The sequence below is a fragment of the Passer domesticus genome, chromosome 18, assembly GCF_036417665.1.
Source record: "Passer domesticus isolate bPasDom1 chromosome 18, bPasDom1.hap1, whole genome shotgun sequence".
NCBI classification, from domain to species: domain Eukaryota; kingdom Metazoa; phylum Chordata; class Aves; order Passeriformes; family Passeridae; genus Passer; species Passer domesticus.
In genome coordinates, this window is record NC_087491.1 from 11,070,416 (window position 1) to 11,094,588 (window position 24,173).

General features: G+C 55.6%; 1 protein-coding gene and 1 long non-coding RNA gene across 7 annotated transcripts in view; one reads left to right on the top strand and one right to left on the bottom strand.

Moving 5' to 3' along the window:
* KCNT1 (potassium sodium-activated channel subfamily T member 1) overlaps positions 1-20,489 on the bottom strand; it is an 82,532-nt gene extending 62,043 nt beyond the window's left edge. For 2 of the 6 annotated variants that reach the window (XM_064393694.1, XM_064393692.1), the window contains exons 1-2: positions 20,123-20,487; positions 6,648-6,827 (exon numbers count right to left, since the gene is read on the bottom strand). In XM_064393694.1, the coding sequence (XP_064249764.1) occupies positions 6,648-6,827; positions 20,123-20,244 (302 nt within the window). In that variant the 5' untranslated portion in view covers positions 20,245-20,487. Of the gene's footprint in view, positions 1-6,647; positions 6,828-6,943; positions 7,297-20,122 lie in introns of those variants that run through there. The other 4 variants (XM_064393695.1, XM_064393691.1, XM_064393693.1 and 1 more) reach the window with 3 other exon arrangements.
* On the top strand, positions 13,856-15,462 carry LOC135283269 (uncharacterized). The gene is made up of 2 exons (XR_010349116.1): positions 13,856-13,937; positions 14,454-15,462. It is a non-coding gene; the product is annotated as an uncharacterized LOC135283269 (long non-coding RNA).
* Positions 20,490-24,173: the final 3,684 nt, after the last annotated feature.

The window sequence follows — 24,173 nt, forward strand, 5'->3', positions numbered from 1 at the left end:
CCCTGAAATTCTGTTTTCCCTTTCAAGCCCGTTCCCCCAACAAACAGAAAAGAAACCAAGGAGAAAGTAAATAAGTGGGGAAAGAAAACCACCCCAGGGAGGGACGGAAATTTGAGCCCACAGTGTTAAATTGCACTAAATAACTGAAAATCAATGTTGTTCTTCCTTTTCCTCAGGGCACAGCCATACACAGCAGCACTCCAGGGACACCTCTGCTCATTCCACCAGCCTGCTACGTGCATTTTCTTTTATTGCAAGCAAGGGCCCACTGCTGACAGTGAAAACAATATCCCTGGAAAAAAGCAATGGCCATTTTTAAAAATAAAATAATAGTTGTAATTACAAGAGAACCACATTTCTTCTTTGCTCTATTACTTCCATAATTTTCCTAATACTCCTGCCAATGTCCAGGGGTACCTGCCTTAACATGGAGACACAAGAGCACACCAATAGCTGCGAGGAAACATCAATTAAAAAAACTCCAAGCAGCACTGCAATTAAGACACAGCATTGGGAATAATCCCCGCAGCCTTTCAGAACAACTGGAAAAACAAACCTCAATTAAGAATGCTGCCGTTAAAAAAATCTGCAAACACGAGAAAACCCAAATCAATTTTATAAAGCTGCCTGAGGCTTCCCGTGCTCCTCATCCTGGTGCATCCCACCTGGAGCTGGGCTGAGGGATGCAGCCAGCATCAGGTTTTGCCCCTGCTAAGGGTGAGCAGCTGCTGGAGAGGAGCTGCCCACCCCGTGCAGGGCTGTGCCCTGTGGGTTCCATGGTCACTCCTCCCTGTCAGGGACAGATTTAGGAACACCAACACCCACCCTGCCCCAAGCTCTGCTGCTCCAGAGCCACCACACCACGTTCATGGGATGGCTGGGGGCCTGGGATGCTCCTTCCCACCCAACCCAGGAGCAGGAGCAATGCCTCTCTGGAGGAGCACGGTGTGCCCAGCCCGCTGCCCCTGGCCAGCAGCTTCAACAACAGCTCACATGGGTCTGGGGACTGAGTTCAGCCCTGTCCACAGCCCTGGCTGGCACAGCAGAGCCCTTGGCGTCTGCTCTGGAAAGAGCCACACCTGCACGTGCCATGTGCCTGCCTGGCCATGCTCCCTGGGTCAGGAGCACACGGGGATGGGTCCAGAGAGAGCAGGGATGGGTCCAGAGAGAGCAGGGATGGACCCAGGAGGAGCAGGGATGGACCCAGGGGGATCAGGGATGGACCCAGGAGGAGCAGGGATGGCCCCAAAAGGAGCAGGGATGGACCCAGGAGGAGCAGGGATGGACCCAGGGGGAGCAGGAATGGACCCAGGAGGAGCAGGGATGGACCCAGGAGGAGCAGGGATGGACCCAGGGGGATCAGGGATGGCCCCAAAGGGAGAAGGGATGGACCCAGGAGGAGCAGGGATGGCCCCAGGGGGATCAGGGATGGACCCAGAGGGAGCAGGGATGGACCCAAAAGGAGCAAGGATGGACCCAGGGGGATCAGGGATGGCAAAGGGATCAGGGATGGACCCAGCAGGAGCAGAGATGGCCCCAAGGGGAGCAGGGATAGCCCCAGAGGGATCAGGGATCCCAGCAGGAGCACACCAGGATGCCCCACTCCTGCTGCAGGCTGGCTGGGCTGGCAGGGGCAAACTCCTGCCTGTGCAGTCACACAGAAACTGCCTTGACAAAGCCTTGACTCAGGGAAACAGCCTAATCCAATTAATAACTGTTTTGGTTTTGCTTTGCCAGGTGGAAAAAAAGGGAGAAGCAATTTCATTCTGCTGGACTCACAGGCACGCCCAAGCTCCTGTCTGGGATCCCAGCACCTCCACCAGTGAAATTTGTTACTTGGTTTGCTCAGGCATCATCACTGAGCTGTCCCTTGAGAGCTTCTGCACCCAGGGATAGTGGGAATAGGTCTAAACACCATTACTGAGGGAAGGATGTTTGCAATAACATCCATCCTGCTTTACAAGCAAGGGCTCACACTGCTGGGGGATGAAGAGCCTCCCCCAGGGGAATTTTGTGGCACACAGGCACCAGAGCTGAATCTCCTAATTCCAGGTACAAACCCTCACTGGCACAGAGCCTACAGCCTGAGCAGGCTTTGCACTGACTGAAAATATTGGCCATTACCTCACCAGCAGAGAAATAAATGTCTCTAATTTCTGGATACAAATTGGAATTTTCAAATTGGCATCTGCATCTTCCAAATAAAATGAGGAAAATTGCCCATTAAATCAAACAGCAATGAAGTGAGGACTCAGCCACAGAACTTGCCTCGGGAACACAAAACTACCCAGCTCCATTAATGTAATGATGCATTTTGATGAGGAAGTCACTTGGGGCACGTTAGCATGAGAACTGCAGGGATGAGATCCTCCAAGGCTGATGTTGCAGCACTTCACTCTGCTCATGCCAAGCACAATCTGACCTAAGATTTAGAGCCACCACTTAGTGACAAATTAGAGACAAAGACCAGATGTCAGCTCACAGACAAAGGAGTTGTAAGACTCTAAAAAAACAGAAAGCAGAAACTTAAAAGAATTGGCCCCGCTTGTCAAAATCCTCTTTTCTTGGTTATGCAACATCCAAAATGTCTTTGATTTGAAATAGGAGATGTTAAAATTTTATAGAGAAGTTGCTGAATTCTTCTGCACAAGCAGCTTTTCCAAACGTTCTCATCCATCAAAATGATTTTTTGCTGATAATTAGCCTCAGAAAAATGCACTTAATCAAAGTGACATCCATTGCTTCTCGCTCCTGTAAATAGGACTGTGGCTTCTGACGATGATTTTCTGGAAAGTGTTCAGACTATTCAAATTAGGCAACAAATAAGCTCCTAATGACACTTTTCTGAGATACAGTTTAATTTTATTTATGGGCTTTTTTTATACATGCCCCAACCCAGCTGTCAGCACCGTCCAAGAAAAGGGAAATGCAGGAGATCCGAAACTGCCGTAGTCAGGACAGCAACCATCAAAGGGATGCCACGGCTTGGGATGTAAAATAATATTTACCCACCCAGCAGATGTGCTTTCCCAGCTGCTTTCACCAGCTCTTGCAGGCTCACTTCAGAACAGGAGCCTGGCAGCTCTGGGGTGCTGTGCTCAGCTCCTGCTCCCTTCCAGCACCCCTGCCCTGCTCCCTGGGCACAGAGGATTCCCCCAGCAGGGTTTGTGCCCCCAGTTCTTCACCTTCTCTTTGCTACAGGCTCCACATCTCAAACTCTGCCTCTGCTGGTGCATCCCAGAGGCTCCGGGTGCTTCCATGGCCACAAACATCGGCGGGATAGGAAAGGCAGCACTGCCAGGAGCCAGCAGAACAAATCCATTTTTCTCCCGGTGCTGACATTGACAGCACCTTCCAAATGAGGAGGAAACTTCTGAACTGGGCAGGAGTAATGCCAGACAGCAGAGAAAACTGCAAGGCTCCAAAGAGAACCTTCCCTCCCCAAAGCAGAAATCACCTCCCAGAAATCACCTCCCAGGCCCAAGCAGAGCCCTGCCCTGAGAGGTGTTTGTAGCCTCTGGGAATTCAGGCTGAATGACCCCTAATCCTGCTTCTCCAGCCCAGAGACCTGCCTGGCAGGAATGTCAAGCCCAGAATTTAAGCCCAGCTGAGCCCAAAGCCTTCCACCCTCTCGTGGTAGTGAGCTCCAAAGATAGTAAGATGATCCTGGAAGGAGAACTTGGACTTGACAACTCTAGATTTGCTTGTCATTAGGCTTTTCTCTCTCTGTCTCACAAATCCATTTTCCTCCCACATTCCCTTCCCAGCCAGCCATTTCCTATTTGCTTCCTGGCCAATTTATTGCATCCACCACAGGATGTTCGAAGTGTTATTTAATTCCCCTGTCAATCAGTCCACCTGCCAAAGAGCAAGCCCTGCTCACATCGACTGTGATCATCTTTCACATTCCAAAAACAAAAGTAAATTAGGAGCAGCCTAATTTACCCATTCCACCTCACATTCACTGATTAGTTCCTTCTGTTTCAGAGGTTATCTGGACCCACTCTCCCCTCCTGCTGCACCACAGCTCTCTAATTATCTACTTGTTCCAACGAGCTCTCATCTCCTCAAGCTCCAGCATTACCTCATTCCAGGGCTGGTGTCTCTTCAGCATCCTCTGTCATGAGGATGCACTAATTCATCTCTAGCAGGAACAGTTTTAACTCTCCAGAAGCAGCAAAACCCAGGCTCCCCTTTGGCCTCCCATCCTTTAATTTGTGCTGACCCCAGAAACCTCCTCACCCCAGCAGCACACTCACTCCAGGGCAGTGTTCAGAATCTGATATTTCAGACATTAATTTTAAGCATTGCTTTGACAAATAAATGAGATATTAATTTTAAACATTGCTTAAAATTAATTTTAAGCATTGCTTTGACAAATAAATGAGATATTCAGCCTTATGGGTGTTTTCCTTCAGTGTTACACCCCCAGGTCCAGCCAGCTCTGTTTTACCCCTCCAGGTTCCCTGCAGAGTTTATACTGGGGGGATTTTCCTCAGCACATCCCTGCCAGGGCTGTAACAAAGCCCTTCAGAGCACAGCCCTGAGCTGCTTATCATCCTCAAGCACAGCAAAGCCAAAAAGTCTTTCTGCTCCTCGTTGTTTTCTTTGCCAGCCCAAACCAGCTCCTGATTCAGTGGGTTTGGAGCAGGCTAATGAACTAGTCATAATTACTGCAGCGAGCCTGATTCAGCCACAAGGTCCCACTATTATTAATGACTTGGACTGGAATTTAGGCCTAACAGCAGCATTTCCCAAAGCCCACAGCTCATCTCAGCTCCCAGGGAAGTCAAGTGGACTCCAGTGAGCAGCAAACGTGGGCTCAGAGATCTGCATGCCCCCACGCAAGGAAATTATCAGTATTTTCCAGATGAAGGGGAAATCAAATAACTCAAGGAAACAGCACAGGGCCAGTGAAACTGAGATATCTTGAGAAACAATGCTAATGAATTCTTGAGAAATGGGGCTAATGAATTAACAAAACAACCCAGAGTATCTCCACATTAAAATTAAAGAGAGATGCTGAATCAGAAAGACTCAAATCTAGAGAAAATGAAGGTTAAGGGGTGTAACCAGAGAAATACATAAAGAACACAATCTGCTATTGCCACCTTCCATATTTCAGATGCTTCCAAATACTTAAATATGAAAGCTATTAAATCTTCAATCTTGACCAAATGAGCCATATCACAACCATTCTCAAACCCAGACATTTTCTGCAGCAGGAATTTCCTGCTCACTTCTCACTTGGTGTCATAAAACTATATTAATGTTTAAGTGTCTGTTAAGGAAATCTGGGCTTTAAAACCTCCAGGATCACAGATTGCTTTTCGAGCCAGACCAATTTTATGCAGCGATAAAAGTTAGGAACACTTATAGAGAACATTTGTAAAACCCACATTCACAGCCTCAAAGCCAAATTCACTTTTTTTTTTTTTATGATACTTGTACATATAAAAAAAAAAAGAAATTATCTTTTAAGAGAGACACTCAAAAGCCTTGATGCAGGTGTACCAGGCACACAGCAGCTAGTCAAGGACTAACCAGTAATTGAAAGGTTTTTCCCAACAAGAATTACATCTCTCTTTGTCTGCATCTCGCAATTAATTGCTGGGGAAAGATAAAAATCTGACTCCCATTAGCACTGGTACTTATGATATGAGCAGAGTTGAAGGGAAGGTTGCCTGTTCCTCTTGGTTTAACTGCTCTGCCCATGGAATTCTCTTGCCATTCACGGCATTCCCTCTGCTGCTCGCCCAACCTGGGGATAAATCCCAGCCAGGCAGGAGCAGCAGGCTGCTGCTCAGCACAAAAAAGCCCATCCTGAGGAAGGGAGAGTGGCATCACAACCCCAGCAGCTCTCCAGAGTCACCCTGCTGCCAACACAGCACCCGAGGGCAGCCTGGAGGAGCCGTCCCAAATTCCACACCCGGCGTCACCGAGAGTTCCACCAGCCCCTCACTGTCCCACACCTCTCCCAGAAATCAGTCCCTTCTCCTGCTCACCAGCCCCGGATGGACTCCAGGACGCAGCAAGCTGCCCCCCAGGCTCTGCTGGCCCAGCACACCCACAGCACTCACTCCCAGCACACCCAGAGCCCCGGGGCGCCCAAACGTCCCCGGGGCACCCGCGGCCTCCAGCCGCACATCCCGGCGGAGCCACACGCCGCGGGATGCTCCAGCACATCCCAGCGCTGGATCCTCCAGCACACCCCGGTACCCGCAGGCTCCGAGCACCCCGGGCAGCCCCGGCCTCTCCCGCCAGCCCCGGCCTCTCCCGCCAGCACCGCGGAGAGCTCCGCGCCGGGCGGCTCCGGCCCCGCAGCAGCACCGCGGAGAGCTCCGCGTCCCCTCCGGTGTCCCGGGCGCGTCCCCCATCCCCGGTGTGTGTCCCTCCCACCCCCAGGTGTGTGTCCCCCACCCCAGGTGTGTGTCCCCCCATCCCCGGTGTGTGTCCCTCCCACCCCCAGGTGTGTGTCCCCTGCCCCAGGTGTGTGTCCCCTGCCCCAGGTGTGTGTCCCCCATCCCCCCGGTGTGTGTCCCCCCACCCCAGGTGTGTGTCCCCCCCCGGCACAGCCCCAGGTCCGTGTGTCCCTGCCGGCGGGTGGCTGTCCCCGCACCCCGCCGTCCCCGCGGCGCGCCCCGAACCTGTCGTCGCTCTGGAAGGACTGGTCCCCCAGCAGCAGATCGCGGAAGCGGTACCGGGGCGGCAGCGGCAGCACCTCGGACTCCAGCTCCGTCATCTTCAGGGAGGCGATGTCCAGAATGACCCCGCTCTTGCGGCTCCCGCCGCCGTCCCCGCCGCCGCAGCCGCCGGGCGACGAGAGCCTGCGGGAGAGAAGGGACAGCGGCAATGGGGGGGACAGGGGGGGCCCTGCCCTGCTCTGCCCTGCCCTGCCCGCCCCGGCGCCTCCTCCGGGGCCGCCCCCCGCACCCCCGGTTACATTGCGGGGCAGGCGGCCGTGCCCCCCCTGCAGAGCGCTCCCCCCGGGGGCATGGGTGGGCTGGGGGCTCCGGGGGCTCAGCAGAGGGCCCGGCGGGGCGGGCAGCGGCCCCCGGAGCGCCCCGCACGGCTCCGGGCACAGGACATCTGCCGCTCACGGCAGACGGGCGACGGAGAGCAAGAGGAGCCAATGGAAGAGCCCGAGCGGCGGGAGGAAATAAAACTGCTCGCAAGAAAATCGAGAGCCGCCAGGCAAAGCCGGATCCACCCCCAGCCTCCCCCCGCGAGGAAGAGTAGGGATGGGAGGCGGGCAAGGCGATGGCTCCACAAGCGCGCTGGAAGCTGAGGCACAACCTCCTCTCCGGACTGCTGGCACTTAAATCATCTGAGCAGCCCCGGGATTCAATGAGGAACCGCGGAGGCTGATGACTCAGTCGCCTGTCCAGCTGCCAAGTGTGGTGGCCAGGAGGATCCATCAGCCAGCCCTTGGCGTGCCCGTTCGTGGTGGGCAGTGCCCGGGGGGACCCGGGGTGGTGGCACACGGACACTGCGTGTGGCCACGCCACACAGAGGGGAGATGAAAGCCAGCCAGCCCTCGGGAGGTGGTTCCAGAGGGTTGGGGGCTTTCTCTGCTCTCTTTTCTCAAAGATGCCCGTCAGCTCGAGCTGCCCACCACAGCGGATTTGGGTTGAAGTGAGACCCCACAAAGCAGCAAAGCCATTCACTGCAGAGACCCCAAAGGCAGCACCCCCACTCCTGATCCTTTCTGCTTGGGCTGCATCAGTGAGGTTCACCCATGCCATGACAGGAGCAGCAATTCCACAGACTCTTTGTGGGAAGGGGGGAGGACAGGGCTTGGAAGAGGAGACGTGGTGCCTCTGAGCTGATTTTCGTCCCTCACATGTGACTCTGGAGTGTGAGGCAGCAAAGAGCTGAAAGGCTCCAATTCCTGTCTGATGTTCTTCCAAGAGCCTCCTCCAAAGCCTCTCCAACCCATTCCCAGCATCTTCCCACTGCTTTGCCTCCAGTACACCCTGCACGAGCTCAAGGCAGGCAAAAAGCCTCCAGCAGCTGGATGCTGAACCAACACTGAGCACAGACCCAGGGATCCCGCAGGGATGGGAGCTGAGGCTCCTCAGACCATCTTCACCAACCCAGGCCCTGCAAATCTGCTCCCAGCTGAGCAGATCCCAAAGCCCTGCTCAGCTGCTGCTCCCGAGTTTTCAGAAGAGCAGTGGGCATGCAGGATTTCTGCTGAGCACAGCCCCAGACACAGCCCAGCCCACCCTCACTGCTTCAGATGTTCTCACTGCTGTGATCTCCCACTTAATTCTGCCCCCCCAGAGCTCCTCAGCTCCTTTCAGCTGCCACGGAGCAGCCAAGGCTCTGCACTGACCAATGCATCCGTGCAGGGCCTTGGGCACTGGGGAGGTTTTTCTGTGCTGCTCATTGATCCAAAACTTGTCTTCGAGATAAATCAAGCCAAGCTCCTGTCAACTCAAGCACTCCCTCCGGATCCACTGATATAAACACTGGAGTTTGCTGACCACCTCGAGCTCGTGTTGCAAAGGAGGATCTAACAAAAGCACAAAAGAAAAAAGCCACAATTCAGTCTTTCCTCTTGGAGCTTAACTGTGATAAATGAGGCCAAAAGCAGGCTGTTTCTAGGCCATCAGGACAGCATTCTGAAACGCAGATTTCAGCGTGAGAAATTGTAATTTTTAAAAATTATCCACCCTCTCATTCTAGTGGTTTAGAGCAGGGAGCCTGGCTCCAAAAGGGGGTGATTATAATTGTGTTTGCAGGAGCCTGTCACACCCAGTGCTCTCCAGTGAGTATCCAGTGCCTGCTCACAGGAGCACCTTGCTTCCCTTCCCAGAGGAGAGGAAGCTGCAGAGCCGTGCACACACTGCCTGCCATGTGGAAAGGGCATCTTTACCCCCAGTGTCACCCTGGCTGGCACTCCACAGCTCCTGGGCAGGCAGGGCCATCCTTATCCTGCCCCCCTGGCAGCTGTGGGTGCTCACAGCTATTCCCAGCCATCCTCCTGGATATCAAACACGCATCTTTTGGGGTTTGGGTGCTGTTTGGGTTTTTTACTTCCATATGATTCTTTTCTAACTCATTAATCCATTTCTCCTGGCCTCAGATCATGGAACAAGGCAAATATTCAGCACTGTCCTCTACCAGCATTTAGAAACTGTAGTAAAATCCAATTATATCAGTAGCTCTGGAAACACAATTTCTGCTATTTGCATCGGAGCTTCTCCTCCCATTGGCAGCAGCAGCTACACTTTGAATGTGTTTTCTCTTATTCTTGCATACAAAATCATTCAGGATTTTTAAATTTTGGCACATTTGTTTATTCTGGGTGAAGCTTCACTACAAGAAATACTTCATTTGCTTGTTTGTCACAATGTCTTTATCAACTGCACAGTGACTTTGAGACGCTGCACATCAATGCCTCAGACAAAAGTGCTCCTGCACAGCACACAAATCTCCTGACACTGGCACAGAGGATTTACAACCTCTCCTCCCAAACACAGGGATCCTGAGCTATGGAAATGCCACAACAACCTGGCTTCTTCTTCAAAGCTGTAGTGGTATAAAATAAAAAATTCATGAACAAGCTCATTTATTGCACAGTCTTCAAATACTACCGAAAAAATAATCCTGGAGTGGTTTATAGCTAAATACAGATCTGCAGCTTTATTTTTATCATCCCTTTCCTTCCTTCCTCCAGAAGCCTGTACCCTAAAACAGCGTGCTGCCATCAGCATATGGAAACCTCCACACTCTTCCACTCCGGGCTACAGCAGCGTCTCTCTCCCAGCTTGGCCAGCTCCTCACTGCCACAGGGAGGGGACAGGGCCCTGCTCAGCCTCCTGGGAGCACTGGAGCTGGGCTGAGCCCGGAGTGAGCCAGGCCAGACCCCCCTGCTGCTGCTGAAGCCAGGAAACCCATCAGGGCACAGAGCCTGGAGCCAGGCTCCTTCCATCCCTACCCTGCTTCCATCCCTCCCTTCCTTCCATCCCTACCCTGCTTCCATCCCTACCCTGCTTCCATCCCTCCCTTCCTTCCATCCCTCCCTTCCTTCCACCCCTCCCCTGCTTCCACCCCTCCTCTCCTTCCATCCCTCCCCTCCTTCCATCCCTCCCCTCCTTCCATCCCTCCTCTCCTTCCATCTCTCCCCTCCTTCCATCCCTCCCCTCCTTCCATCCCTTCCTTCCTTCCATCCCTCCCTTCCTTCCTTCCTTCCTTCCTTCCTTCCTTCCTTCCTTCCTTCCTTCCTTCCTTCCTTCCTTCCTTCCTTCCTTCCTTCCTTCCTTCCTTCCTTCCTTCCTTCCTTCCTTCCTTCCTTCCTTCCTTCCTTCCTTCCTTCCATCCCTCCTCTCCTTCCATCCCTCCCCTCCTTCCATCCCTCCTCTCCTTCCATCCCTTCCTTCCTTCCATCCCTCCCCTCCTTCCATCCCTCCCCTCCTTCCATCCCTCCCTTCCATCCCTCCTCTCCTTCCATCTCTCCTCTCCTTCCATCCCTCCCCTCCTTCCATCCCTCCCCTCCTTCCATCCCTCCTCTCCTTCCATCTCTCCTCTCCTTCCATCCCTCCCCTCCTTCCATCCCTCCCCTCCTTCCATCCCTCCTCTCCTTCCATCTCTCCTCTCCTTCCATCCCTCCCCTCCTTCCATCCCTTCCTTCCTTCCATCCCTCCCTCCCTTCCTTCCATCCCTCCCCTCCTTCCATCCCTCCTCTCCTTCCATCCCTCCTCTCCTTCCATCTCTCCCTTCCTTCCATCCATCCCCTCCTTCCATCTCTCCCTTCCTTCCATCCCTCCCCTCCTTCCATCCCTCCCCTCCTTCCATCCCTCCCTTCCTTCCATCCCACACTTCCTTCCATCCCTCCCTTCCTTCCTTCCATCTCTCCCCTCCTTCCATCCCTCCCCTCCTTCCATCCCTCCCTGTGCCTGGGCTCGCCCTTGCTGCTTCCCCCTGGCACACCCGGGGCCTCACTGGGCTGGAAATGCCAGCACAAACCCACAGAGAGCCGAGCTTTGTGGCTCTGCAGTGCCACGTGCTCCCTGGAGCTCCCCAGAGCTCCCCAGCTCCAAGAGGCAGCTTTGCCTCACAGGAAAATCCACAGCAGGGAGATTCTGGGGATGGATATTAGGATTTCTGTTGTTGTTTCTGTGTCTGTCAAGGAAGAGGAAGGACACAACAGAGTTCCTCCTCTGCTTCCTTGCACACCACAAAAACCACAGAGCACCTTCCTGCTTCCCACCACAAACCAGCGGGGTCACCACAGACCCCACACTCCTGCTGGGGTGGAACTGCCCAGAGCTGCCAGGCACCTTCAGCAGCCCCAGAGCTCTCAGGGACACCTCTGCCCAGCCAGCACCAGAAGTTACTTAAATCCTAAGTAAGGAGGGGATGGAAGGAAATCTTCTCCTTCCGAGGGCTGTGCAAACAGAACAGGTGAACCTACATTTGGGGCAAGTTCTTGCATAACCTGCAGTCTAAACCTCTCCTCTCCCACTCCAAGCTGCCACAGGAGCCAGAGGCACCAGGCCCTGCTGGCAGCCATCTGCTCCAACTCCATCCATCCTTCCCCAGGAGGATGGCCAGGGAGGCTGGATGTGCCGCCAGGAGAGTGGGAACCTCGTGTCCAGCACCAACATCCCTCCCCAGGCAAGGCCACTCCACGTTTTGGGACCCAGCAGTGCCAGGCAGCTGCTGCTGTGCCTCCTGTCACCTCCAAGGGCATGGAAAGGACAATCCCTGGCTGAAACAGCAGAGCAGAATCCCACACAGGGTCTGACCTTTCCCTTGCTGCTGGCACCGACACAACCTGCTGGCAGAGCCCAGGCTGTGGGCAGCAAACGGGCACGGGCTGGGCAGGAGCCTCCAGCTGCTCTTTGCTGGCCCAGCCCCGCACAGGATGAGAGGATCTGGAGTGCACTCAAGGGCTGGGACACTTCCCAGAGGGTCCCTGGGCCAGGCTGCTCCAGGACTGCCTTGTCCTGTGCCCCCTGAGCCAGCCTGGCTGCAGGGTCTGTCCTGCACCCTGCTCCATCCTCAGCGAGCCCACCAGGCTCCCTGAGCCTCCCCAGGGAGCCAAGCCACGCAGGAAATGCTGCCCTTTCTTTTCCTGTAGTTATTTAAATCCATACAATCATCTCGTGTTTGTTTCTCCTCCCACAGCTCTTCTGGTTACCAGGTTACAGTTGTTCTCCCCTCTCTTTTTGGTTTGGGGGTTTTTCCCCCTCTGAGTGACATCCCTGTGGGGTCTCCTAATGGCTGGAGTGCTTGGGGACACAGGTTTGGTCCCCAGAGCCAGGCTGGGAGGCAGCACATCCCCCCTCACGCAGCTGTTGGCACGGAGGGGTGGCAGAGCTGGCACAGCACAGCGAGGAGAGGGCAGTGCCCAGGCAGGAGGGAAGGCAGCAGCTCTGCACACCCCTGTGGGTGAGCACACGAGCAGGACAGCCCTCCCACCCTGCCCACAGCCCTGCAGGGACACCCCCGTGGCACAGAGGGGTGCTGGTTCCAGAGCTGCTTTCCCTGCCAACACCTCCCCTCCCTGTGAGCAGCAGCCACCTCACTGCTGGCTCTGTCTTGCCTCGTTGAGGAAGAGCCCCAGGCTCTCATCCCCTGTCCCCTGTCCCTCCCCTGGGGTCTCAGTGGCCCGTGGTCACTGCTCACTGGCACCCCTGTGATGGGTGTGGGTTTGAGATCTCTCCATTCAAAGAGTCTGAAGAGCTCTGAGGATGTGAACAGGCCCATCCCAACACCCAAGTCACCATTCCCACGTAGCCTGAGCAGCTCTGGCTCAAGCCCAGGTTTGGGTACAAACCTGCAGAGCACACCCTCCCTCATCCCCACACACACTCACAATGTGTGAGGCGCTCAGATTAAATTCCTGCATCCCCGTTCCCATCTCCACAGACAGCTGGACTGTCCACGTCAGGAGCTGCTCAGAACTTCTCCAGAGCTGCTGAGCCCTGTGACAAATCCATCCATCGCTTCCAGCAAGCACAGGCAATTTAACACCACAGGCCTCACAGAGAAATTAGCATTTTGTGTGTTTCACGTGGAAAATGAACAGGAAGAGTGAGTCAGTGCAAAGCTCCACAAGCCTTTCCCCCGCTGGCAAATGCTATTTTCTAGAAGATGGAAGTAGAAATTGTACCTTGCAGGTCCAGAGCCACTTTTCTCATTAGACAGCCCTGCATTAGCAATGGAGCCCCACACGTCCCCATCCCTTCTGGCCAGGGTTTGGTGTGACAAAACAGCCCCACAGAGAAACCTCTTCCCTCTTCCTTGGTCCCCCAGCAGCACAGGAGTGGCAGAGGCAGCTCAGCACCCCCAGCCCCAGTGAAATTGCCCAGTGCTGGCCCTGCCAGGGGGCAGAGATCCAGTGGGAGTGACCCACGGGCATCCCCCGTGTCCAGAGCATCCCACCTGGGAGGGCTGGCACTGCTGGGGGTGCCCAGCAGGCACAAAGGCAACCAAGCCACGCTGATGTCCCTGGAGACTGCAAAGCCCAAATAACCCTGGGAAAAAGGAGGGAGGGAAAGCTCATCCTGGGCAGGTGAGGGAGCAGCTCCCACTCCTCAGGCCAGGGGCCTCCTCATCTCTTTAATAAAAAGTCAACCTGGAGGAATGTAAGGTCTGGTGGAACCAACCTGGGCTGTGGCAGCTTCCCTGCCCACGGCAGGGGTTGGAACTGCAGGATCTTTAAGGTTGCCTCAGCCCAAATCCTTCCGTGGTTCTGTGACTTGCAACCAGCCCATTCTATTGTGTAAATGTGCAAATAAAATGCAAATCAGCTCAGCTGAGCACCTGCAGCACATCCCGAGCGTGCCTGCCTGAGGACACAGCTGCTGCCCATCCTGATTTCCTTGGGCAAAGAGCTCCCAGGGCTCATTCCCAACATCTCAGCCGGGAACAGCCTCGGGAGAAGGGGCAAGAACCCAAAGCACTCAGCCTGCAGAGCCAAGGTCAGCAGCCCTGCCAGGAAATCCCTGACTCAGCCCTCTCCAGGGCTATTTGTGGACTGCATCAGGCCCCACTGTGCAGGTTTCCCGGAGTGTCCAGCCCTTCCCAGCAAGGACATCACCCCTTCTCCTGCCTGGCTTTGTAGGGTGGCCTAGGAACATGCACAAATTCTTCTAAAATTCAATCAACCCAGTGTAGGAATGTGCTCCCTGCTGATGGAGTGACAAACCTGTCCTTTGTCCCCTTAAAAAGGCAACAAGCCCAGAAGTTTCTCTCTTCAATTAGGTGAAAAAGGCATCTCCTAGCACTTCACCTCAAACTTAAGGATAGCCAGTTGGACAGGAGCCAAAAAGTCCTGGGCAATTTACTAGAAAAAGGAGAGAACAAAGAAATTAATGGCTTTTGTGAGGTGTTTTACCAGGGGCAAAGGACCTCTTGAACCTGGATCGGTTTTTCTCTGTAAGGAGTTTGTTATTTTGCCTTTTATTAAAACCTTTTTGTTTCCAACACTGCAACAGAAGCCACCCTGCTGATTTCATGCCTCCAAAGGCAGCTGAGCTATCTTGGGTGTGAAATAGCCCTGCAAGAGCTCATGAGACCTGGCCCAGGAGGCTCCTATTGCACCCCAGCGCTCAAGAACTGAAGGAACCAGGACTCACTGCTGGAGAATCCATCCCTGCCAGTCCCACTGCGGATTCTGGAGGCTGTGCACACCGGATTCCTCAGGAAAACCACCCAGCCTCTCACAACAGGTGCTGCAGGGATAGCACCAGCCTCGTGATTCACACCAACCAACAAACCTAAACAGATTATTCAACAAAAAGAGAACAATTCCCTTGCCACGGCCTCCAGAGCTGTTCCTGGAGAGCCAATGGCCAACCCTCCACCCTTGCCTGTGTCTGTGACATCCCAGGGGACACAATCCTGGCAGGATCTCACTCCCCCTCTCCCCAAGCCCTTACATCCTCAGCCACGTTTGTCAGTGCCCAGCAGCTTCGAGGCTCAGGTGAAAATAAAAAGCCTGCAAGATGGGGAAAGTGCTAATTGTTGCTAATAAACTGCTGGGAAAATCCTCCCCTCTGCCCAGCCCCAAGCAGCAAGGGTTGGAGCACGGAGAAAAAAAACTTCTTTGTGCTCCAGACTCCTGCAGAACAGTCCCTGCCATGGAAGCAGAAAATAATAGAGGGATGTGGGAGGAGGAAGAGTCTCCTCACACGGCTCAAAAACACAAAGTCTTGCAGAAATAAACCCCCAGAGGCAGGTTTGTCACCACACCTGCGGGGCCAGGATGTGCTGGGATGAAGGGAGATGTCTCCTGGGTTGGAAGGCAGGAGACAAACAGAAGGGGGGCACTGAAGCCAACATCAGGGGGGTCCCACAAGGCTCCCCACGACTGCATGGCTTCAGAGGGGATGGGGATGCCTGCAAATTATCCAGTGCAGTCACACCAAAACCAGACTGCAAACAGATCTTGTGGCACTGACCGACCTCGTGGTAAAATGTCAGACAAAAATTAGCATCAATAAATTCCAGCTGATCCAGAGGGAGAGGGGGCAATCATCTCCCTGCAGAGGCACAAAGAGGTGTGCAAACCAGCACTCAGGAGAGAGCCACAGTCACAGCAGGCATGCCACAAACCAACAGCTCCCAGAGGTGGTCAAAACCCCAAGTTTTAGGGAAGGATTTTGATTCCAGACAAGCCCAGCATGGAGTCACACACCCTTCTGGCTCCCCTCCTAGAGATGAGACAGCTCAGAGGGGCACCAGAGGTAACTGTGGGTTACAAAGTGTTCTGTGCAAGGCCAAATACCCCAGGAGGAGTCTCCAGCCTGGAAAGAGACGCGATGAAAAGCAGACAAATCCAGAGAGGACAACCAGGGAGCAAGAACACCACAGGAGCTGCAGGAGCTCAGGGAAATCACAGGCTCAAAGGAGCAGCAGCGTGCTCTGCCACAGAGCAGCTGCACCACAGAGCTCCCGTGCCCTCCTGGAAGCAGAAAGTGCCAATGGCTTCAGGAGAATGCCCAGGGAAGCACCCACGGCCACTGGCACAACCTCCAGCCCTGGGAAGGGGCTGCTCCTCCTGCCACAGAATCCCACAGTGGTTTGGGTTGCAAGGACCCCAAATCCCGTCTCATTCCCATGGCAGGGACACCTCCCACTGTCCCAGGCTGCTCCAAACCCCGTCCAGCCTGGCCTTGGGCACTGCCAGGGATCCAGGGCAGCCCCAGCAGCTCTGGCACCCTGTGCTCCCCACCCTCACAGGCAAGAATTCCTTCCCAAGCTCCATCCAAACCTTCCCTCCTGCAGTTTTTGTCCCTGCCAGAGGACACCAGGCCAGAGGCACCTGTGCTCAGAGCTCTCCTGGCTCCTGGCCTGGCTTTATTCATGAGAAGGATGAATGAGATGTTCCCCACTCCAGCCCAGCCTGGCAGGGACGCAAGAGAAACGCTCACAGGCTCCAAAACAAATTGCGTGCAGCCCTCGGGAAGCAGGCCTGGGGTCAGGGAGAGGTCTGCAGGAGGACTGGGAGGATCCAAATGGATGCTGTAAATATTTTTGCAGAGCAGAAAGAGCCCAGAGCACAGGCAGTGACCTACTTTGCTGTTCTCCAGTGAAGGGTGACACGGCCATGCCAGAGCCCAAGGGCAGCTCCTGAGGAGGAATTCAGCACACTGGGGTCCTTTTATGAACACAGGAATGGGGAAGGGTCCCAAAACCTCTTCCCACTGAGCCAGGCGTGCTGGTGGGGGCTCCCCTGCAGCAGTCCAGAGCCTCACACTTCCCTTTCCTAACCATCTGAGGAAAACAAGAGCAGAGTTCTGTCTTATCTCTGCTACATAAACACCCTGAAAATACAGGATGTTGGGCCCTGTGGTTTTATGGCTCCTCACTGCAATTTCTCCTGGAACAGCAAGGCCTGGATGCCCACGGGCAGCCAAAGCAAGGCTGACTTTCTGGAAGCTGACAAATGTCCAAGCTAGAAATCACTCCTGGAGGAACTGATCACTAATTAGCTACAGAGTGTGGGTCAGTGGAAGCTCTGCCAAAGAAGCATCTTCTCATCCATTTGCAGAAAATTGAAAACTTAAGAGACAACAGCAGGCTGTCAGCTGCAGGGACCATCCTTGTGCTAAACTGAGGCAGTTCCTTGGATTCATGGAGAGATGAGCAGGAGAAGCCATGGGAGAGCCATCCTGGACCTGGATGAGGGCTCACACTTAGCAAGAATCCCATTTAATCAGTGGGTTTTTCCTTTTTTCCTGTCCTTGGACTCAGGCAGAGGCTTTGACCAGAGTGGGAGAAGGTGCCTATGGACATTTTTAACCTGGCTGCCACTGCTCCAAACCTTGCTGTGAATTTTAGGGCCAAAAGCCCTGTCCCAGACAGTGGAGGTGAGCACAGCCCCTGCCACACCCAGCCCCTGGAGCTGACATCCCACAGCAGTGTGGCAGGCTGCTGCTGCCCTGCCCCAGGCTCAGCCTCTCTCCCACCTGCACAGGAGCAGCAGGGACCCACATCCCCTCCACATCCCGCTCCCAAACCCCTGCCACAGCACCCAAACCCTGCTCCCACGGCCCACAAACAGCAGCAGCCACACAAAAGAGCAGAGATGAACAAGCCACGTACGTCTAAGGCGAAGCCATGGCTCCCCAGGCAGCTGCTCCAGCTCGCCCCGTCCTCCTCCAGCCTCTCCTCCTCAGAGCAGCCATGGGAGCGGGAGGCAGGGCACGGCAAACCCGAGCCTCCTCCCGCCCGTCCCTGGCCCCCTGCCTCGGGCAGGATATTTTAGTGTGAGCCCTTCCATCTGGCTGCCCATCCGTCAGCCGTGCCCTTACATGGGCAGGCGGAGGAAGGCGGCCGGAGGGAATCCTGACTTCCCCCAAGTGACGGGCTGGATCCTTGTGCAAACATTTACCCAGATTTCCCACGAGGTGGGACAGCGAAATCTAGGCTCTTTGTACCCTCTGGGTGCCAGAAATGTGTATTTATTCTCCAAACAAACTCTAGAGTGCTTTCACTATTAACTCTTTGCTTTCTGCTGTGGGGGACTTTCAGGACCGTTGTCCCCCTATGAAGAGGGCCAGGAGGAAGCTCACAGGCATTTCCACACTCTTCTCCACACTCAGGAAACCCAGCAGACAGAAATTCTCTTTAACAGCTTTTAAGCCAGCTCTAGATCTGCTAAGTGAAGGGATAATTGAGTTTCCCACTTCTTTCAGGGGGGTCAGCCCAGCCGAGGTCCCTGGAGCACTCAGCAGAAGGCTCAGTGAATGTGCTCTGCATCTTTGCTGCTCTAGCCTGGCTCTCACACCCCTCACGCTCATCTCTGGTGACAGCTCTGCTCGGCTGCCATCACACCTACAGCTCCACACCTGCAAGCACGGAGAGGAGAGAAGGAGATGGACTGCTGAGCCCTGGTCTGCCCGGGGCTGTGCACAAACCCCACAGCGCCTGGAGAGGAGGGAAAACCCATGGGAGGGGAGGGAGAAACTCTTGTGGCAGGCAGAGGCGGAGAGGTGGTTAAATAGGTGATCATTGGTGACAGGATTTGTGCCCCCAGCCCAAGGTGCAGAGGAGGAAAGCAGAGAGATCAGCCAGGGCCCCCTGGGATGCTCTGATGTGCTCATCGCCTGCTCCTGCCCTTCCTCTTCAGCCTGTCTGCAGCAATCCTCCTCTGCCTCTTCGGCCGATCAGCTCTGAAATAGTGCATTAGACACTGGTGTGCTCCGAGCTGGAGCTGGGAAACTGCCCGAGCCCTGAGGGCTCCAGGCAGCTTGTTTAACATCTCCAGAAGGGCAGCAAAGGGCTGAGCACAAGGGCAAGCAAGGCAAGCCTCGGAAAGCAATGGCATTTCAACCTCTCCGCAGCCCGAGGGGGTTAGAAACACATCGAGCTGCAGAGCAATAATTAGGAAACAAAGTTCCTCTACCAGATTGAAAGAGACAGGCAGGAGGATCCTTGGGCAAGGGTTTTGTAGTGCATTAGGTGGAGATAAATCACCCCTAGCAGGGCTGTGGTGTCAGCAATGAGTAACTCCTCATCTTCCCGTAATGCTGGAGCTGGAAATCTCCAGGAGCTGCTGTCTCCAGCCCGATCCCTGATCTTCACAGACAGAACAACCCCCTCGAGGGTGTCATTTCTGCAGACACTTCAAGCACAGCTGCAAAAGGAGGGAGTTTGGGGGCTGGAAAAGCACTGTGCTCTGCAGCCACCCTGCTGTGCCCAAAGAAACCAAACTGTCACCAGACTGGGGGTCCTGAGGCACCACGGAGCCTTGGACATCGTGTCACTGATGGAGAGAAGGTAATAATGAGGGTCTTAACCCTACAAAAACCAGTATCCAAGGATTTTATTAATTACCCACCTCAGCGGCAATGTACTGAGAGCTAAAGAACAGACTGTTTCTTCTTTTTTTCATTTAGGTTTTTAGGAATAAAAGATCATTTCCCTAAATCTTGGCAAGCAGATGAAGACGTAAAAAATCCCAGCTGGGCAGCCCAGGGCACAAACCCAGCTAAGGCCCTTATCTGCCAAGCATGAGTTAATACACACGAGTCATCTGCACACTTCAGCTGGCACTGGGTGAGCCTGACAGCCAGAAGAGCCACACCAGCAAATTTAACCAGAACAGTGATAACACACAGCATTTTCCAGGGAAAACTGGGATACTTCAGCAAGGAACACTTGTGAGAAACGGGTGCTGCTGCCTGGCACAAGAGGACGGTGGCACCGAGTCCCCCTGACCTCAAGCAGCTCTTCCCCTGCCTCACACTGGACACTGCAACTTCGGCATAAAACCAGCCCAGAAATGGAGCAGGGGCCGGGCAGCACCTGGAACTCAGCCTTTTCCTGCGTGTGTTTCAGCCCCTTGGCTTTGGGGCGGCTCCGGGGCTCAGCCGAGCGCAGCCTCGGTCAGAGGGATCACCACGGACCCTCTTCCCGTGAAGGGTGGGACCGCTCGGGGGTCTCCAAGCGCCCCTTCCCCGTCCCCAGGCAGCTCCCGGCTGCCCCATTCCCGAGGTGCGGCATCCGCAGGGACCCGAGCGCCGCTGAAACTTTCCTCAGCCCCGGGGCACGGGGAGCGCGGCGGCGATGGGGAACGGGGGTCCTGCCCACCACCCCGCCCGCCCGAGAGGGGAAGGGGCTCCTCCTGGGGGACCCCCCAGCCCCGCAGCCCCGCTACCTGTGGGCGCTGCCATCGTCGTAGACGAAGGAGCGGTTGGTGTAGCACTCGGAGCAGACCGGCCGCCCGTCCGCCGCCTTGTAGATCCCCGGCAGGCTCCGCTGCTCGCCCGAGAACGGCATCGGCGCGGCGGCGCGGGGGCCCGGGGCGGCCAGGCGGGGCACAGCATGGGCGCCCCGCGCTGCCGGGGGCACGGGCCGGGGGCTGCCGGCCGCGGGCAGAGCCAGCGCCGCCGTGCCGCTGCCGGGGCCGCTGCCGGGGCCGCTGCCGGCCGCCCATCACGGCCAGCCCCGCAGCCGCCGCAGCCCGCGGGCCGCTCGGGCGCTCCGCATGCCGGGGCCGGGCGGCTCCGCGGGGAGCGGGCGGCAACAGGTGCGGGATGCGCGGGATGGATGGGCGGGATGGATGGATGGATGGATGGGCGGGATGGATGGATGGATGGGCGGGATGGATGGACCGGGCGGGGCCGGGATCCGCCCAATGCGCTCGCCTCCCCACCCCCGGAGCTGCCCCTGCCGGCCTCGCCCCGGCCCCGCGACCCCCGGGCTGGGCAGCCCCGGGATCCCCCCGGTCCTCGGGGCTTCGCCTCTGGCCTCTGTCAGAGCGACTTTTGGGTGGCTCGCTTTATTTTCATTTTTTCTCTCCTGTTTCCTCTCCTTTCCCCCTATCTTTCCCCCGTAATTTCCCCTTTCCTTTCTCCTTTCTCTTTTTCCTTTCCTTTTTTCCTTTCCCCACTCTTTCTCTTTTTCCTTTCCTTTTTTCCTTTCCCCACTCTTTCTCTTTTTTCTTTCCTTTTTTCCTTCCCTTTTCTATTTTTTCTTTTCTTTTTTTATTTCCTTTTCTTTATTATTTGGATGGATCTTCTTTTTTTTTTTTTTTTTTTTTTTCCCACTACCCGCACAAATATTTGTGTTAAGCGCCGCTGCGCCTCGGGGTTGTGCCGAAAGCAAACAGCGCGGCCAAGCCCCGGCAATTCCTGCGCCGTGCTGCGCGGCCGGGCCGGCAGCGTTGATCTTCCCGGGGGGCCCCCTGCACAAACACGGCCCCGCTGGGAACGGCCCCGGGCCAGGGACAGCGTGGGCAGCCTGGAAACCAGCCGGCATCCTCCAGGAAAGGGTTAACGGGACGGGCTGCGAGGCGCCTTCCCTCCCCTCCAGGTTCAGCCCCATGTGCCAGCAGTGATGTGGCCGATGTGAAGCGCCCCAAAACCGAGTCCCCTCGCAGATTGAGCGGCTCCGAGCGGGGTCCCACCGAGCGCCCCCGGCCCCAGCTTGGCTACACTCCTCTCCTTTTTGCTTCTTTCTCGTTCCTCTCTCCGAGCCCAGGCCGCTGGGCAGTTCGCTGTGATGCCATTTTGTGGGAGCTGTGAGCAGACACCCCAACACAGGAACTGCCCCCGCGGTGGCCACACAGCCCCCTGCGCTTTGTGCAAAGCGCCTCTGCCGCCTCGGTCACCCAACACAGCGCTCCTTGCCGCCCAGCGAGGGTGGCACCATCCGCGCTGGCATCCCGCTGCTCCCAGAGCTTCGCGTTCTCCCCGGGCGCTCCCCGCCCCGCTGACCCGGGTTCCCCCGGGAACACCCCGCTCCCGGGCCCGTGTGATCCACCGGGACACCCCCGCTGTGCCACAGCCCCCGGATCCCACTCGGATGCGCTGGGCTTTGCGCTTCTCTCCGGCTCTGGAGACTTCGTTTCTCCCGCAGCTCCTCTTCCTCCTCCTCTCTCTCCATATGGACTCTCCTACACCCGGAGTCATTGGAGAGAAAAGCAATTAATGCTCCCCGTGCAAGCCAGCCGTGCGATGCCTCCCAGCCCGTCCCGCTTTTAAGTGGGAAGGTTATTCTCCATTCACTAATTGCCTCACATTATCTGGTGCAAGTGTTAACGTGCAGCTCGGCGAGGAGAGGGGTGGGTGGCACAGCAGCGTACTGACATGCTGGGTGATAACACAGGCGTGGGGGAGGAATTATTTAAAACGCTCAGATGCTGAGAGAAATGAAAAATGAAAGAGAAAGAGCCAGAAGAAGAGGACATCCCCATCCAAATGCTGGAGTCTGAACGGCAGAGCGGGGCTGGTTCTGCCTGCCCTTGACACTGGTGCCACCCCAGTCCCACCAGGAGCAGCTGCTCAGGCCACCACAGGGACGAGCTGAGCAATCTGGTGGCATCCTGCCTGAGGAGAGAGCTCTGGGGACTGCTCCCAGCTCCAGCACAGAGCAATTCCCTGAAACCAAGAGAGGAAGGCAGGGCAGTGCCCTCAGCAAAGGTGTCATTCAGAATTTTGGAGCTGGTCCTTCCTGCATCACTCCCCAAAATGCTGTCGATGCTACAAGTCCTCATTTCCCAGCAGACACTGACACAAAATACAATTAATAACGATTTTATGCACTTCCTACCACAGGGCTGTTCTCTCGATTCCCTCAGACCAGCAGCTCTGCTGGGGAGCCCCCTCGGCACCCCGACACTCCTGCCAGGCCCTGAGCAGGACAGCACACTCTGCCAGGGCTGCTCTCTGCCTGGGCAGGGGGTGAGCAGCACAGCCCCAGTGCCACTTCCATGCCCAGGGGCTGTGTGTGACCACAGAGCTCTCTGCCCTGCAGAGCACAGCCAGGCCCGGGGGGCAGCACGGGGGGCTCCCAGGGAGGGCAGACCCCCTGTGTGAGAACCCCCAGGGGTGGGTGCAGGGCTCTGGCAGATCCCAGCCCAGCTGGCCGAGGAGGGGCCTGGCACAGGGCAGGGAGACTCAACTCTGCTGTTTCTGCGTCTGGGAGAACAATAAATAAATCTGTGGGAGGCAACAGTGGGATGAGTCAGAGGCGAGAGTGAGAGAAAGTCGTCATCCTCAGAGCACATCATCGAGTCCAGCCATCCACAGGGCTCCTGGGACTCGTGTCACAGGGGTCCCTGTCCTGCTCCAGCCCCCAGTAACCCCCTGCCAGGAGGGAATAGGGACAGCCCCACCAGCGGGAGCCTTGGCCGTGCCTGGGGGGCTGCAGACCCTCCCCAGCCCTGGAGCACCACGGGAGCACATCTGGCTCCATCCAGCTCCTGGAGAGGGTGGGCTGGGACATCACTTAAGCCCCAGGAGCTGCATCCAGCTCCTGTTTCCCCCCAGGACTTGGGCAAGCTTTGCCTTTTTGGGTGCATCACGCAGGGTCCCCACCACCCCGGGGCAAGGAGGTGCCCAGGGGAAATGCTCCAGCTGAAACTTCTCCCATTTCTCCCAGGAGAAATGCCCAGTGCAGGGCAGAGCAGAGCAGCCAGGGTGTGAGGAACAGCGACACCGGATCTGCTCCCAGCTGGAAATGTTGTCAGAGCGTGGACTGAATTGAATCAGAGCAGAGCCCGAGCCGAGGCTCCGGCGCTGCGGATGTTGTGCGTGTCAAATGAATTTCATGTGAATCTCCATTTGCCAGGCACAAACACAGCCTGCGGGGAATGAAAGGACAAGGCAAAAAGCACCAAAAAAGCATCAAAAAAGCAACTCACGGGGCACAGTCTGAGAATTAATAACAACAAGGAAAACTGCAAAAAGCGGCCCACTGCAAAATAAGCAACTTTAGTGTCAAGTTGACATCTTGGCAGGGAGAGCACTTGGGGAACCCGCTCGGCCCCGTGGCCTCACAACTCAGCATTTCACACAAGTTTGTGCTCTTTCCACCCAGCTCTTGTTAAACTCGGTGCTCCCGAGGCTGAAAGCAGCACTTGCAGAACACACAGGGGGTTGAGGCTGTCGTTACCCAGGAATGCAGAGGTAGGGAATTGTCAAAGCTGTCATTAATCTCAAGAAGGAATAATCAAACTTACCATAAAAAAGGAGAGAGCTCTGTGACTCCTAGACTGATGTATGCCAAACAAAAAGAAGAATGCAGGAAACTTGGCTATAAAGACATGGGTTTAGTCTCATCAATCAAGCCATTAAATCAGAAGCAAAGACACCTTCATCTGCACATTGGGAGCCACAGAGATGTTTGGCTGCTGTGTCAGTGCTCAGGTTTGCTGGCTTGGTTTTCAGCTTTCTACTTTTATTTAATGCCCAAAGGGACATTAA